The sequence below is a fragment of the Monomorium pharaonis genome, chromosome 2 (assembly GCF_013373865.1).
Source record: "Monomorium pharaonis isolate MP-MQ-018 chromosome 2, ASM1337386v2, whole genome shotgun sequence".
NCBI classification, from domain to species: Eukaryota; Metazoa; Arthropoda; class Insecta; order Hymenoptera; family Formicidae; genus Monomorium; species Monomorium pharaonis.
Window position 1 is genome coordinate 13,072,972 of NC_050468.1, and position 14,943 is coordinate 13,087,914.

A 14,943-nucleotide genomic window follows, 5' to 3' on the forward strand; every position below is an offset into this window, starting at 1 on the left:
ACACACACACACACACACACACACACACACACACACACACACACACACACACACAACGAATCAAAAAAACTAGAAAACACTGCAAATTCAAGTATATAAAAAATGCCTCATTTATGTATGCAATTTAGTTTTTCACATAAAAATAACAGTCAAATATGTTAAGCTGCACGTTTAACCCTAATTCTACACCTGGAGTATAATAAACCGCACTGGTTTTTGGCTTTAGTTTTAGATTTAGTTTTTTGCTTAGCTGAATTTTTTTCACTGTTTTAAAATTTAAATTGCCCCAAAATAATTTTTAGAAGTTTAAAAAATATTAAACTTTTTTTTTTTGAGCAAAAATGTTTAATAATATACGAGTAATAATCATTTAAAGAGATTGGGACGTATTACACCCCTAGAATACCGAATTATTTGATAGTGTGTAGGATTAGGGTTAAGTATGTGAATTTATTTTCTTAAAGTATAATTATATCATGCAGTAGTGTTATTTTGACATAAAAAATGAAATTACGCCCTTGAGGTATTTTTTACATACTAGGCTTTAAAATGTATTGATCAAAACGTAGATAAACAAAATATAAAACAAGGTTATTCATTAATTAAAACAAAAAATTACTTACTAACAAAAATTAATAATAATTATTTAATTAATACGATGACGTTGATTTATTGTAAATTTCTCGTCGTTAGATATATCATTATTGATTAAAACATAATATCAATAGAACGTAAAAATATCAAAATGATACATATTAAAGACGTTTAATTTCATCTAAAAAACGTCATTTTTGATCGAATACATTATAAGTAAAAGAAATTTTATTAATTAGTATGACATTTCAGAATACACACGTCAAAACTATGAACAAAAAAGTACTAAAAAAAATCATTTCATCAGAAATAAAAAAATTGTTTCTAACAGTTATTTTCAAATTAGACATAGCTAGCGTCCTTATAAAAATATTTAATACTGGGCAGTATTTAAAAAATTGGCCAATAATTAATACTTATTTTAACTATTTAAAGCACTGTTGTTAATACTTTTAATACTCAAAATAAATAATAATTACTGGCCAATTTAATACTACTCGGTATTACGTTTTATAAAAGTTAAATTTGAGTATTTATGTAAAATTTAAGTACAATTCTTTCATTGGTTTAAAAGTTATTTAATTTTTTGTTTACTCTCTTGATTCTCATGTAAAAATCACGTTTTATAAAACTTACTTGCAAATTTAATGCAAAAGTAGCATTTACAATTAAATTAAGTCAAATTTATATATATATATATATATATGTGTGTGTGTGTATATATATATGTACATATATATATATATATATATATATATATATATAACTCTAATAAATGGTTGTACAAAAGTTTCTTTAAATTCATTTATTCATTTAAAAGTTTTTACTTTTTTAAATAACAAAATATGAACAGATTTGCTGCACAAGTTATTAAAAGTCAATTTTTTCATTATTTTGTTTTTTTACAGCTACCCAACAGATATATTTCGATATATTTTTCTGTATAGTGACAAAATTTGAAGATTGAAAATAATGGCATATACATATACTCAAAGAGGCATCCTCATACGACATGTATGATATCAACTAATGAAAAAGGTCTTCTGATGCTAAAAAAATTGTGACAATACACATAAATTTCCAGATTAAGATAAAAAGAAATAAGCAACAGCAGGTGCAGTTTCACTGGTTATTTACTCAATAAAGACTCCTTCTGAAGCAATACATTAGTGAACACGTGTTTTCAACCTCTTCATAGCGTTAAAAAAGTCTTCTGCGAGAATCTTCTTCAGCTGGTCGGTCACTACCTTTTAAATGTTCTCAATTGTGTTTTTGAGCCAGAAACTGACGAATTATTGCTGCCGAATGAGTTGACACGTTACCATGTAGAAGGTAGAAATTGCGAGAAAGGTCGATGCAAACTTGTCAAATGCAGGCAAACAGACGCTCCAACACACCCGATAAAAAGAGGACATTCAAAGGCATGTAACCGACCAGCTGAAAAAGTTGCTGTATGCATATACTGTTTACTTTGCCAGAAGCAAAACGCAATTAATCTATTATTATTAAAGCATTGGTCCAGATAGATGTTGCAATTTCACGTTGTTACAATGGCATTGTAAAATATAAGTAAATGTTTGCAAATGACATGGCTATGTAGGTTTCATCAAAATTCGAGCATTTCGGGCAAAACTTCTTTCGTTAGTAAGAAAAAAGAAATAAAACCAAGGAGTTTGCAGTTTTTTAATTTTGATAACTTTTAGTTGAATAGCCAAAATATCCTTAAAATACTTTTATGTTAGATTATGTCCGATGATATATTTTATCAAGCTACAATGCTCCAAAGTAAAATATATATAAAAATATCAATTTTTTATTTTATGTAATTTAGGAATAAAATATCGCAGAAACGTAATTAAAAGATATTATTTTAAAACTCTATTTTTGCTCTATAAAATGCGTTTAAAAAAATTTCTGTATGTTTTTTATCACCGAAATATTGAACTTTTCGTGAGATGCAAGAAAATTGCAAACGCTTCCAAATTTTTGGCCTGCAGTGTATATTTTTATTGTACAAAAATAAAACTGCTCAAATATAAAAAAAACTTTGCCTCTATTTATTTCATAGTTACAATTTTTTCTGTATTTTTACAAACAAGGAAAACAAAAAAGAAAGAGATACGAAAACAAATCTGTCCGATTTTTATCTATCCGATTTTTAGGTTCGCATTTTTAAAATGGTCGAAAACCGATGGATTTTGCATTATTTACTGATCTCGGATTGTTCAACAGCTGGACTTCCGGATATACAAACGTACGTGGCCTTTCTTGTTTATCAGGCGTTGTTACGTTTGAGAGATCAGTATCATATGATTGTGACGTAGGAAACTTCGAATTCACAATGGAATTATGCGGTTGAGAATCTTTTGCTTCCGTGGAAATATTAGTTAACATTCGCAACTTTCTCGGCGTTCGCGGGCGATCTGACTGCTGCTGTTGTTGCGACTGCCTTTTTTTTGCCGCTGCAAGGATGCACTTAACTTCTTCGTTAAGGTCAGATGGTGTCTCGATTCGCACACTCTTTGTATTATAGTTCATTCTTACCAGCTGATAAGAGAATATAATACTTTTACTTAGATCTCATCAAGCGATTTTAATAACAAACTGTGTCTGAACAAAATCGCGCAAATCTATAATTGTTTATAATGCAAGCAACTTGTATATTTGTCTTCAACAATTTCGAATATATCAACATTGAAGCAACGTGCAAATAACAATGTATATACATATGTTTTGTCAGATAACACCATTAAAGTTTATCTACAATAGATGTAGTAAGACGTATAGTAGCCGTAAGAATTAACAAATTACAACAAAATGTAAGAAAAATAATCGATTATAATTAGACAATTTCTTACGGCATAAGGCTTTTTCTACCTATTGTATACAGATAAATCATTAATATTTGTAACGTATTACGTATTATTATTTTATTATGAAATTATTCATTGTCAAATTATTCAAAGTTAACTTAAATCAAAGTTAATTAAATTATATTAAAGTTACTTTATTTCTTAAATTAATGGGAAAAGTAAAAGCATAGTCATTTAATTTTTTATCGTTTATATAATTATACCTCAATCAATCCTTCCTCCAATTCAGAATAATGATGCAGCAACAGACTTATTTTCGAACTAAGATTCGTTAAATGATCAGTTATAAACAATTCTCTGGAAATATCTTCTTTCATCTATACAAATAATTTTATTAAAGATTATTAAAAAATTAATGTATTTTACTGTGTTAGTTAATTGTAAAGATAATTTAATTAAAATACCTGTTCCATTCCTTCGGATACCTTCGAGCCAATGTAACTGAGACTTGCACGTGATTCAGAAATCTAATTGAATAACAATATATAATGTTAATACTCTTAATTTCATACAAAATAAAAATGTTATTAATATATGCATTTTGTAAACTAAAGAAAACTGAATGTATTGATTGTCCTTGTAAGAAATATGTATTACAATTGAATTAAATCTCTCAGCTTCAGCTATAATTTGATAATGAGCTCTCATCACACGAAAGAACTGAAATATTACGATATTATGTACATGTGTAATTTATTAAATAAATGACAATTATAACATTGTAATAAAAAACATATATTATTTGTCTACAACTTGTAATGATTAGTACTTTCTAATAAAAAAAGGTGAATATAATATATATATTTTCATATATATGTTAAAAATTTTAACATAAAATAGTTGTAACTTACGCGTTGACACATATATAATACAATAATCGCATTTATCATCGTGAAAATTATGCTAGTAAAGAAGCGATATATTAGATACATGATTATCTTTACGAAATCTTGATTAACAATTTCAAGCAAACACGTAACTTAAATATTATTTAAATCATATTTTGATAATATAAGAGTAATGGCAAATTAAAATTTTTTCTCTCTCTCCGCACACATAATAAATATGCCAAAAATTCTATATCCATCTGAAGTTTGACAAAAATAACCAAAAGCAGTCTAGGTTGCGCTTCGATATATAAACATTTGCGCGCACATGATATATAGTATACTATTCTTACTATAATTTTGTAAAACACTTTTGCAAGAATAGTTTGGTTTCAACCTTTTCATATAGCTGTTTAGCTTCTTTACAAGTATGCATTACAAGTATTTACACTTTATGTATATAGCATGGAACAGAATCAAAAGTAAGTGTGAACATAGCACGGAAAAGACCCAGACAATTGTACACATTATCTACAGACTTTCGGTGGACATTGGCGTAATTCGAAGTGCCCGTTTTATGCACGTCGAGGCGTTGGTGGACGGAAACACTTGGTAACGTAGATCTTAGGTTGGCGGTACTGTACGTCAAAGCATATTTGAGTGTTCGTTGTGCCGCGAACGCACAGTAGTGAAACACTGTGCGCAACAGTGCGTGCGTGCGCGTTCCGCCCGTGGTATCAGCAAAAATATGCAAAAATATGAGAAGCTCGAGAAAATAGGAGAAGGTGAGCTGTTTGTGGTTAGAGTTGTGGGGGAGAGACGCTGTCCGGTGACACGTTATCCCCCTAGTGTGTGTTGTTCTCCTCCTTCCCTCCCTTTATTCTGTCAACACAATACCGTGCCGTACTCCATACGCTAACTACTCCTTTCCGACTCGCTTTTTTTATTTCCAGGCACTTATGGCACCGTGTTCAAAGCCAAGAATCGCGAGACACACGAAATCGTCGCGCTGAAGCGGGTGCGACTGGACGATGATGATGAAGTAGGTAGTGCTTGTTGATCGGTCATTTTCTTTCCTTCTCTTTTTTTCTCCCTCTTGTGTGTCTCCCTTATTACAATCCCCACCTGCTGTTTTGCCGCGACACCGGCGTTCCGATTAATCTAATTAATCGATCGCTCGTGCGCTTTATTTATAACACTCGCCTCGTGTCGCGTCGAAAATAATCCCTACGACGAAGGCCGGCGCAGTCTCCTTGATATCAACGTCTTATCGCTCGTGTGCTTTTTACATTGCTCAAGGGTGTACCATCGTCAGCTCTACGAGAGATCTGTCTTCTGAAGGAACTTAAACACAAGAATATAGTGCGTCTCTATGATGTGCTGCATAGCGATAAGAAGCTCACCTTGGTGTTTGAGCACTGTGATCAAGATCTCAAGAAGTATTTTGACAGTTTAAATGGAGAGATCGACCTGGACATCGTCAAATCATTTCTGTAAGATGCACTTATTTTGGAGAAATTTGCATAATTGAAAATATTACATGTAACTTGTGACCGTTACTTTTTTTTGTCTGTAATGATTATATTTTTGAAATAACAAATTCATCTATTACTTTTCTTCTATCTTATTTAGTTTCCTGTTATTTTTATACTTATTCAATAAATTTCCATACTTTAGTAAGTAAAAGATACAATAATCGATGACATATCAAAAGTTACATGCTATAAATGCAATTACATATATTTTATTTTTATATTTTAAATATTAAAAAATAATTTGTACTTTAGACTGCATTCTGATTATCATTACTATGCAGTATTGAAAGTATACTGTACATGTGTTACTATATAGATTTTTAGTACTGGCAGTGAACATTGAAATATATTCTTAATAACATTAAAATATAAAAATAATATTCAATGAAATATTTACATGTAAATTACACATAAAATTACAATAGAATTGTGAATTTTTATTTACATTTCTATAACGAAAGGTATACTTAAAAAAATAAAAAGGAAAATAATTAGATAAGTTTAATATAAACAAAAACTTGCTAGACAGTTCTTTAAGTTTTAATAATGATTTAATTTTTTAATATTAATTATTAAATAGTGTAATTTCACAATCTCTTACTGAAATTAATTTTATTTTAGCTTGACATAAAAAGTAACTAAAAAAGTAACAAATCATTATACTTTTTAAGTAATTGTAACGGTAATGCATTACTTTTATCCCATAATATTCCCAATTCAACAATTTTATCCCACTATTATTAGAAGGAAGATTGATACAAATTCACAGATACCTTTTTTCAGATATCAATTATTAAGAGGACTAGCATTCTGTCACAGTCGTAATGTTCTGCACAGAGACCTCAAACCACAAAACTTGCTCATCAACAAGGTAAAAATGCAAGGATGTTTACATTATGTACAAAGATATTTGTATAAATTTAGATAAATATTTCTTTGTAAAAGAAAAAAATATCTTCTTATACCTAACCATATTTCTTATATGGATTTTATACAGTGAATATTAATGTCAGTATTAACAGTGATAATATTATTGATTGTGTGTTAGGAGAACATATATCTAAATTACAGGAATCAAAACAAGGCTTAATTTTATAAATTTTTTATACATAAATGGAAAGAGATAGAAATATCATGTTTGTTTCATTGTTATAACATTATAAAGATTGTACTTTTCTTTGATATTTTAAATTTTTTTAAAGAATTGTATCAAATAGCATCGTTATTCAAATTTTCTTAAATTATGGTTTTAAAGACGTATTAGCTATATATATAGATAGAAAAACAATCTTTAAAAAGTTGTTGTAATTATAAGTCGCTATTCTTTCTTATGAAAATTCGTGAAAAACGACATTAAATTTAGTCACTAAAAAATAATAAAATGGCGACTGATTTTTAAAATTTTTTTAAATTGATTATCAAAGATTTTAAAACAATTTAGAAAAAAACTGTGTACTTATTAGTACTTATTACAAAGATAAATACTGTGTACTTGTTACAAAGATAAATACTAATTAAAAACTAAACAGTTCCAAGAGATTATGAAAAAAGAGAAAAAATTTTCTAAAAAGTTATAAAACTATACAAAAATATTTTAAATTTTAAAATTCTGAAAAATTATATTAAAAATTCTGACAAAAATTTTCGATAGAGTTTGTCACATTTTGTAATTAATTATTCGTTGATAATTTCTTTATTTTAAATTTACAATTTTTATTTTTTTAAGTTGAATTTAATATACAGTCACACTTGATATTTTTAACAGTGAAATTAAAAATATTTGCATAAAATACATGTTATCAACAATTATCAAAAATTTTATTAGTTTAATTTATGCAGTTAAAGTCAATTTTATGAAACATAAATACATGTTAAAAATGCCAAAGTTCTTATACTCTCAATTTGCATCACTTTGTGAGATTATTTGTCCAACATTCTTAAACAATGTTTACGAAAATCACTATTCTACTCATCAGAAAGCAAAATAGAACATGAACTTTATTACTAAAGCATAAATTTAGAATGCTTGACATTGTGATTTTCGAAATTATTATACTTGAACAAAATGGCAGCTGGTTTGTCAATGTAGCGCGGTCTTTCACTATAAATTTTGTTCGATTTTTGGTAATAAAAAAACTAAGTATTGTAAAGAAATTCTCCACAATTAATTTTTAAAATCTAAAAAAGTGTGTATAATTATATAAGTTGATCTAGTTCTTTTATATAAAAAAATCGCACAAGTTAGGTGTATATGTCCCTCTAATAAATATTCACTAATGAATTGTTGTAAAATATTGATGATGATCTGGAGTTCTTAAACATTAATATCGCGATGTGATAAAAATACTGATATTTAAAAATCAAGAAATGCGAATTATCATCAATATTTTATCAATCCATTAATATTATAATCATAAACGATTAATAATATTGTCAGCACTTGTTGATACTTACGCTATTGACCATGTAAGGTTTCTATAATAAATAATATAACTGAGCTGAAATATCAATAGTACTGGATCGTTATAAATATTAATGCATGCAGTTGATTTAATATTATTAATCAATATTATTAATCGTGTAAGTCCGTATTATATTACTGAGTAAAATAGAGGATTGTTTACAGAACGGGGAGCTGAAGCTCGCTGATTTTGGATTAGCAAGGGCATTTGGTATCCCTGTAAAATGCTACTCGGCGGAAGTTGTTACATTATGGTACCGTCCCCCGGATGTTCTTTTCGGAGCAAAACTATATACAACGTCCATTGATATGTGGAGTGCAGGATGCATATTCGCTGGTAATTGTTCTGTGATTTTTTTCTAAAAAATTGATCTAAAGAAATCATTTATTAGCAAAAAATTTTATGTTATATATTAGTATAGGCATAAATATTAAAAAAATGTAATTCTTTCTCAAAACAAGGCCTTAATTTTTTATAATGTATTTTTAGAAAGTACTGAATAAAATATCGATATTTTATTTTAATATGTCACAGAATTAGCAAACGCCGGTAGACCGCTTTTTCCTGGATCGGATGTAGACGATCAATTAAAAAGAATATTTAAAATGCTGGGCACACCGACTGAAGAGACGTGGCCAGACTTAACAACACTTCCCGATTACAAACCATTCCCACAATATCATCCTACGCAAGGATTAGCACAGGTTACACCCAAACTACCTTCAAGAGGCAAAGACTTACTCCAGGTAAATTATCGTTTATTTTAATCATTAAAACAATAAAATTGTGAAACAAATATAGTTATTTAACATTTCTGATGTATAGAAGATATATATTCAACAATAAGCAATTAAATTTGATATTAATAAATATAATGTAATAATCTAATAATTTAATAAAGAAAAATGCGAAATAAAAAATAGAATGGGACTAGCGAATGCAAATATTTAGAACAGCATCAAAAGCGTAGTAGTGAAGAAACAAGTAATGAAGAAAAACTAATTTCAATTGCGCGCGCGCGCGCACACACACACACGCACCCAGAGAGAGAAAAAGAGACACGCACATGCAGACGTATACACGCACACGCATCACACAAAGAAAATGTTGCGATTCAAGTTTTAAGCCCATTTTTACCAACGTAGATTAACTTTAATCTCGGATTAACTTACTCTTTATCTCTTTCTAATTTTTGGAACTAGAATGAGATAACAAGTAAATTAAACCGAGATTAAAGTTAATCTACGTTGGTAGAAACGGGCCTTAAAGAACTAAAAAGAACTATAACAAGTTAAAATCTAAAAAGAAAATCGTTTCTCTAAATTTCACTTTTTTTTTAAATAGAAATAAAAAAGTTACATCATTAAAAAATTTTTTTATCGTTATAACATTATAACAAGCACTTTTATTTCAAGTCTTGGGTCATTCTTGAATGTATGATGTTCTGATTGACAGAGATTATTAGTGTGTAATCCGGCTCTACGGCTGTCGGCGGAGGAAGCAATGACACATCCGTATTTCAACGACTTGAACCCTGCCATAAAAAACGATCGATGCCAATAGCGAGTCATCGCTCTTAGCTTAAACTGATCAAAAGCATATTACGGCGCGTACGATTCGCAGCGAACAAAAAATGAAAAGAAAAAGCTCTAGCAATAATCGTCCGTGTACATACACATACACACACACATATATATATGGCGCTTGGACGAGATAATTCCCTCTCCCCCACGACAAGAAGAAGACACCGACGAGTCTTGTCGTTTTTGTAATAATGCCAAGGAAGAATCGATAAATCGTTAATTTTATTCTTTAACGGCACAATTTCTTGTATCGAAAGTAAAAATTCTATGATCGATGGAAAGAAAAAACATGACATTTCATATGCTGTCAAAGTTGCGACTGATGAATGAGGATTTTATGCGAGTTTGAATAGAATATTAAGCGCGATTTATTTATTACTAAATTATTATATCAATAAACTTATATCTTAAAGAAACTTTAATTATTGATCTTATTTTTTTCCTTTCCTCCTATTATATTCATTTTTCTACATCGCGTCAAAGTGAAATCTGTGCGCTTCTTGGAGCTTCTCGATTTTGTCTTCTCTCCTTTCTTTCCAATACAAACCGAGAATTAGAGATGTAATAAACACGCAAGTACCGGATAAGGCAGCCGCACTTAATAAGATTAACTTGCTGGGTGTAACAAATAGTTGGGCCTTCCATCTCGATGGTTCGGCAATCGGATTTGGTATCACGACCATTTGGGAATTGGGAATAATCTGTGGCCATTCTCGTGACTTACCGCCAACCTGAAAACGAAAAAAAAATATTTTTTAAGTAGTCATATTATGTGATCTCGCTTGTAAAATAAAAACGAAACCTCTCTAATGTCACATCTATGAATTTTATGAATGTTTTAGCTATTCAATAGCAGCTAAAAGTTATCGAAATTAAAAATTGCAATTTTTTTAGATTTTTTCCAATCAATGGTTGCGTTCAGCAAAAAAAGTAATTTTTCAATTAATGTAAAATTTTTGAATATGATTGATTCTTGCCCTTATTTCTTGCGAAATCTAAATATATAATATAAATCAATCATATTAAAGAAATCTTACAACAGTGGCAAAATTATTTTTTTTCTGATTGCAGTCAATAACAAAATGTTTGATCATGAATTTTAGCCTTAAACCCAATTACAAAGAATAAAACTAAATAAACTATCAAATATATGAATTTATTAGTTTTAATAATATATGTAAAAAATTTTGATCTCGTTCATAATGCTTACTCATCAAATTTACAAATTGCTACTACAAAATGCTATTTTACATAAGAATCAATAAAAAAAATAAAGAAAAAATTAAATAACTTAAACCAATAAGAGAATTATGGTCAGACTTTAGACGAATAGTCTAACGTAATAATAGAACAATGTATAAAATTTTTATATTTTTGATTAGTTGTGATATATCCTGATACATCCATTAGTGTAAATAATAATAATCTGAAATATGAAGTACTTATCCCTAATTAAAAAATTTTAATATAATTTTGATGAAATTTGGTATCATTTCATTGAATTTATTCAATTTATGTTTATTTTGGAATATTTTGACAATGGTTTCATCAAAATTTCAGTAAAATTTTATGAAAAAGTCGATCAATTTCAATTGAAAAATAATGATAAATTATTAAAATTTTAATGAGATGTTAATTCGTTACTACAAAATATCTATAATTTTTGTTGTACTTTCATTAAAAAATTATTAGAATTTCAATACAATTTCCTTTTTTTTCAAATCGAATTAATAATTTTTCATTAAAATGTCATTATACTTTCGTTGAAATGATCAATGTCACCTGTTTTTCATTAGACACAAAAAATTATCTTTTCATTAAATTATAATTATAAAATTTTGTTACATATACATACATAGGTTTCATCAAATTTAAGGAAATGTCATACTTATTGAAATTTCATCAAAATTTAATTAAAATTTTTCTACATTTTTACGTACCCCTATCGTGAGAGCGTCCACAAAATTAGGCGTTCTTCCCAAACCGAAGGTAGTGTATGGCAAGTTAAGCGAGAAATGTGCGCTCTGGGGTAACTGAGCGGCAATCGCATTACGAGGGCTACCATCCTGTGTGGTGGTTCTGTACGCAATTGATGGTCCCGGCAAGTTAGTACCATAAGTTCTCTTTTTCTTACCGAGCGAACCCGGTGAAATAGGATACATGCTGTTAGTGCGTCCAGTGAGCACCATCACCTTGACAAAATTTGCGTCGTAATCCAAACTGTTTTTAAATGCCGCGGTACGATAGAAGTTATTCGTCTTGTCGAATTCAACCAGGATCACATCCAGGATACCATCTTGATAAAAGTCATAAAATACTGCCATCGCGGTCTCGTTGTAGAACGGATTCAACGCCTGCCACCTGATTTCGAAAGTGCGATTAAAGCCGGCACAATTATTATTACATGCCACATTCTGCAATAAAAATGATTGCGCCTGTTTTGCAGACTGTAAAGTAGCCAACAAATCTGGGTAGCCATCCATGTTGAAATCGCCGCCGCGTAAAGTGATAGTCTCCGTGTAACGATGACCGTTGGGTTTTACAAAACCCCACAAGACGTTGTTGGGATCGTGGAAGTTCACTCGCAAATTGTGCCAACCATTCAAGTACATCATTATTGTACAATTAGTACAGGCCTCATCGAAGCACAGTGGTAGAAGGAGAGCCATCTTGCCGGTTAACTCGACATCCAAATAGAGAGTTTGTCCAAATTCTCCTTTAAAATTCTTATCGCTTGATATACTATATGGAAGGTAGATCTGATGGGAAAATTCAAATCCCTGTTCTGTGCCAAGCCATATCTCGAAGGACTTTTTCGTAGTTACCACGATATCTGGTAAAAAGTCACTGTTCAAATCCAGGAAGGCGTTAGAGTGTGGGTTTCTCATGGGCTCTAACGGCATCAAATCAGCATCGTGCATTTCGACAGTACGTGGAGTAGTCCTATTCTCATTAAATATCCAGAACATCCTTCTGCCATGTTTGTCCACTCCAAAGAGGTCAATTATCATATCTTGATTATAATCCAACGCCAATGGCTGATCGCGCATTTCTATAAGGGGGTTCCATTGATTGCTGCAATTCAGATGACCATTACCACCCCACAGTATGTGCGCGTAAGTGACCTTCTCTTCGCGATTGAATGTTGTCACTAGGATGTCCATGAAGACGTCGCCATCGAAATCACCCGGTACCACGCTAGTCACATGGTCCTTGAATGGACAACTCAGATCTGACTTATTTCGCAGCAGGGGCTCCTGCTCAGCCGCCAAGAAGATCTCCACTGTCTGGTTATCCTTGGTCTGGCGCAGCATGAACACATCTGTTAACTCATCGGAATTGAAATCACCAAATGCTGCCGGCATGCCATCCAACACATTGCCAAACACAGTGGATGTTATGTCGCTGCATCTCGTCGCCGAAATGAGCGCAACGAGATGGACGAATATTCGAATCCACAGCATAATTCACATTCCAACGAATAATCTGTAATAGTTGTGTATCTTAAGAAAACAAAATAATAAAATAAATATTACTTTCAGGGTTGGAAAGTAACTCATAATGAACTAACTTGTAATGGAGTTAGTTAAATTACTTTTTTCAATAATTATAACTTAATTTTGTTTCTTTCTATGAAACTTTATTATTTAAAACAAGACTTAAACCATTAGTTTATGATTTTATCACAAAGTAACTTTCCTAATTTCTCAGGTTACTTTGATACAGCATTGAGGCATTAAGGCATTTTTTATGACAATGTCATAAAACTGATAATGAGTCAATAAAACTGATAAAAATTGAAGTTAGTTTAATAAAGTTATATATTTAATATAACATAAAACCTTTATAGAATAACATTTGCGACTTTACAATCTTCCTCAGTTACATAAACATAAATTAAATTACATTGTTTAATAAGTGTATAAGCCACAAAAGGCAGTAAATAGTAAAAGCATGCATATATATATGGAAATTGTCATCATTAAAGTTTGTTTGCATTAATAATGTTGCAATGTGATAAGAAAAATAAAAATTGTGAAAAAGTTCTAATTTATTATTTCTTGTTCAAATAATAATAAAAATTGAAAAAATAAATTAATCGTACAGCAAAATTCTTATCGAATATGAACATTTATCCAAAATATTTTTCCACATTCTTCAATATACAATTAATGTGTACCACAGCTTTCTGCATTGCAACAGATAACGTAAATTAGTTTTGTTTTCGAAAAATTTTAATCTATTAAAGATAACAAAAATGGCAAAAATGTTTTTAATTTGTTTCTAACAATACTGCAGAAAGTGGGTGATTATTGAAAAGCACAGTGTTCCCGTACTTCCCATATCACTTCTTTCGTACGAATTGAATTTTATAAAATTAGAACAAATATTGTATTTAATTTATAGTAACTGTTTCAAATATAATCAAGAGGAATGTATGAAAATATTTTGCCCGCAATCCTGTAATTGCGATGAGTAATAAAGTATTAAACGAGCGACATCATTTTTTTATCTGTGACTTAACCTAAGAATAATCATAGTAAAAAATGCAAAGTAGAAGATGCAAGAAACGAAATTAATTTTGTCCTGCAATATTTGTTCATAAATTATAATATCGAAAAATGTGACGGATTTAACAATAAATATACCTAAGAAACATACTACGCTGTTATCAACTGCTGTGCGATACACCAGTTCACTCTGTCTGACATATCTGATGGTGTCTGACAGCCATAAACATGCAGTATTGCCAACTTAGGCTATGGTTGGGTTAGAGCACTAGAAAAGTAGGTATTCTCACGTCCGTCATTTTTCTTTAAACAGCAAGTAACTAGCATGAAAAGTTAGGTATGTTTTGTACATATATACGTCAATAATGTTTGAAAACGCCAAACTTTATGCGACAATAAAACGAAGACACGATATTTATGATCTTGAGACTGTAAAAGTTATTGCGATGTATTATATATATTAGAGAGAAGACTGAGAGACGATACAGCCGCCTTTTAGGTTATCCGCGAACGCGATATGCCATCTGGGCCTTTTAAATAAAATGGACATGAACGTAG

At 30.1% G+C, this 14,943-nt stretch overlaps 3 protein-coding genes across 5 annotated transcripts; 1 reads left to right on the forward strand and 2 right to left on the reverse strand.

Moving 5' to 3' along the window:
* Positions 1–1,709: 1,709 nt before the first annotated feature.
* On the reverse strand, positions 1,710–4,945 carry LOC105828513. 2 transcript variants are annotated; one of them, XM_012666873.3, is made up of 5 exons: positions 4,834–4,945; positions 4,065–4,127; positions 3,872–3,934; positions 3,671–3,784; positions 1,710–3,141 (listed from the first exon to the last, which is right to left on the reverse strand). In XM_012666873.3, exons 2-5 carry the CDS (start codon positions 4,113–4,115, stop codon positions 2,767–2,769), a joined length of 603 nt encoding a protein of 200 aa, XP_012522327.1. In that variant the 5' UTR covers positions 4,116–4,127; positions 4,834–4,945; the 3' UTR covers positions 1,710–2,766. The 2 variants fall into 2 exon arrangements, with proteins under 2 accessions (XP_012522327.1, XP_028050047.1); XM_028194246.2 differs by lacking the exon at positions 4,834–4,945 and adding an exon at positions 4,319–4,423.
* Positions 4,944–10,290, forward strand: LOC105828515 (cyclin-dependent-like kinase 5). The gene is made up of 7 exons (XM_012666876.3): positions 4,944–5,079; positions 5,248–5,336; positions 5,594–5,787; positions 6,613–6,700; positions 8,456–8,627; positions 8,826–9,037; positions 9,747–10,290. The coding sequence occupies exons 1-7, from the start codon at positions 5,043–5,045 to the stop codon at positions 9,852–9,854; spliced, it is 900 nt and encodes a 299-aa protein (XP_012522330.1). The 5' UTR covers positions 4,944–5,042; the 3' UTR covers positions 9,855–10,290.
* LOC105828514 (T-cell immunomodulatory protein) lies at positions 9,029–14,648 on the reverse strand. Of its 2 annotated transcripts, none has more exons than XM_012666874.3 (3): positions 14,524–14,648; positions 11,815–13,360; positions 9,029–10,605 (listed from the first exon to the last, which is right to left on the reverse strand). In XM_012666874.3, the coding sequence occupies exons 2-3, from the start codon at positions 13,336–13,338 to the stop codon at positions 10,342–10,344; spliced, it is 1,788 nt and encodes a 595-aa protein (XP_012522328.2). In that variant the 5' UTR covers positions 13,339–13,360; positions 14,524–14,648; the 3' UTR covers positions 9,029–10,341. The 2 variants fall into 2 exon arrangements, with proteins under 2 accessions (XP_012522328.2, XP_012522329.2); XM_012666875.3 differs by having other exon boundaries at positions 14,537–14,619.
* Positions 14,649–14,943: the final 295 nt, after the last annotated feature.

Excerpts from the sequence above, each read along its gene's own strand:
- LOC105828513 (XM_028194246.2), bottom strand. The coding sequence starts at position 4,399 with ATGTATCTAATATATCGCTTCTTTACTAGCATAATTTTCACGATGATA. Across the intron at positions 3,935-4,064 it reads CTGAGAGATTTAATTCAATT|ATTTCTGAATCACGTGCAAG; the intron begins GTAATACATATT and ends TTATTCAATTAG. Across the intron at positions 3,785-3,871 it reads TATCCGAAGGAATGGAACAG|ATGAAAGAAGATATTTCCAG; the intron begins GTATTTTAATTA and ends TTATTTGTATAG.
- LOC105828515 (XM_012666876.3), top strand. The coding sequence starts at position 5,043 with ATGCAAAAATATGAGAAGCTCGAGAAAATAGGAGAAG. Across the intron at positions 5,337-5,593 it reads GACTGGACGATGATGATGAA|GGTGTACCATCGTCAGCTCT; the intron begins GTAGGTAGTGCT and ends ACATTGCTCAAG. Across the intron at positions 6,701-8,455 it reads AAAACTTGCTCATCAACAAG|AACGGGGAGCTGAAGCTCGC; the intron begins GTAAAAATGCAA and ends GATTGTTTACAG.
- LOC105828514 (XM_012666874.3), bottom strand. The coding sequence starts at position 13,338 with ATGCTGTGGATTCGAATATTCGTCCATCTCGTTGCGCTCATTTCGGCG. Across the intron at positions 10,606-11,814 it reads TGGACGCTCTCACGATAGGG|GTTGGCGGTAAGTCACGAGA; the intron begins GTACGTAAAAAT and ends TTTCGTTTTCAG.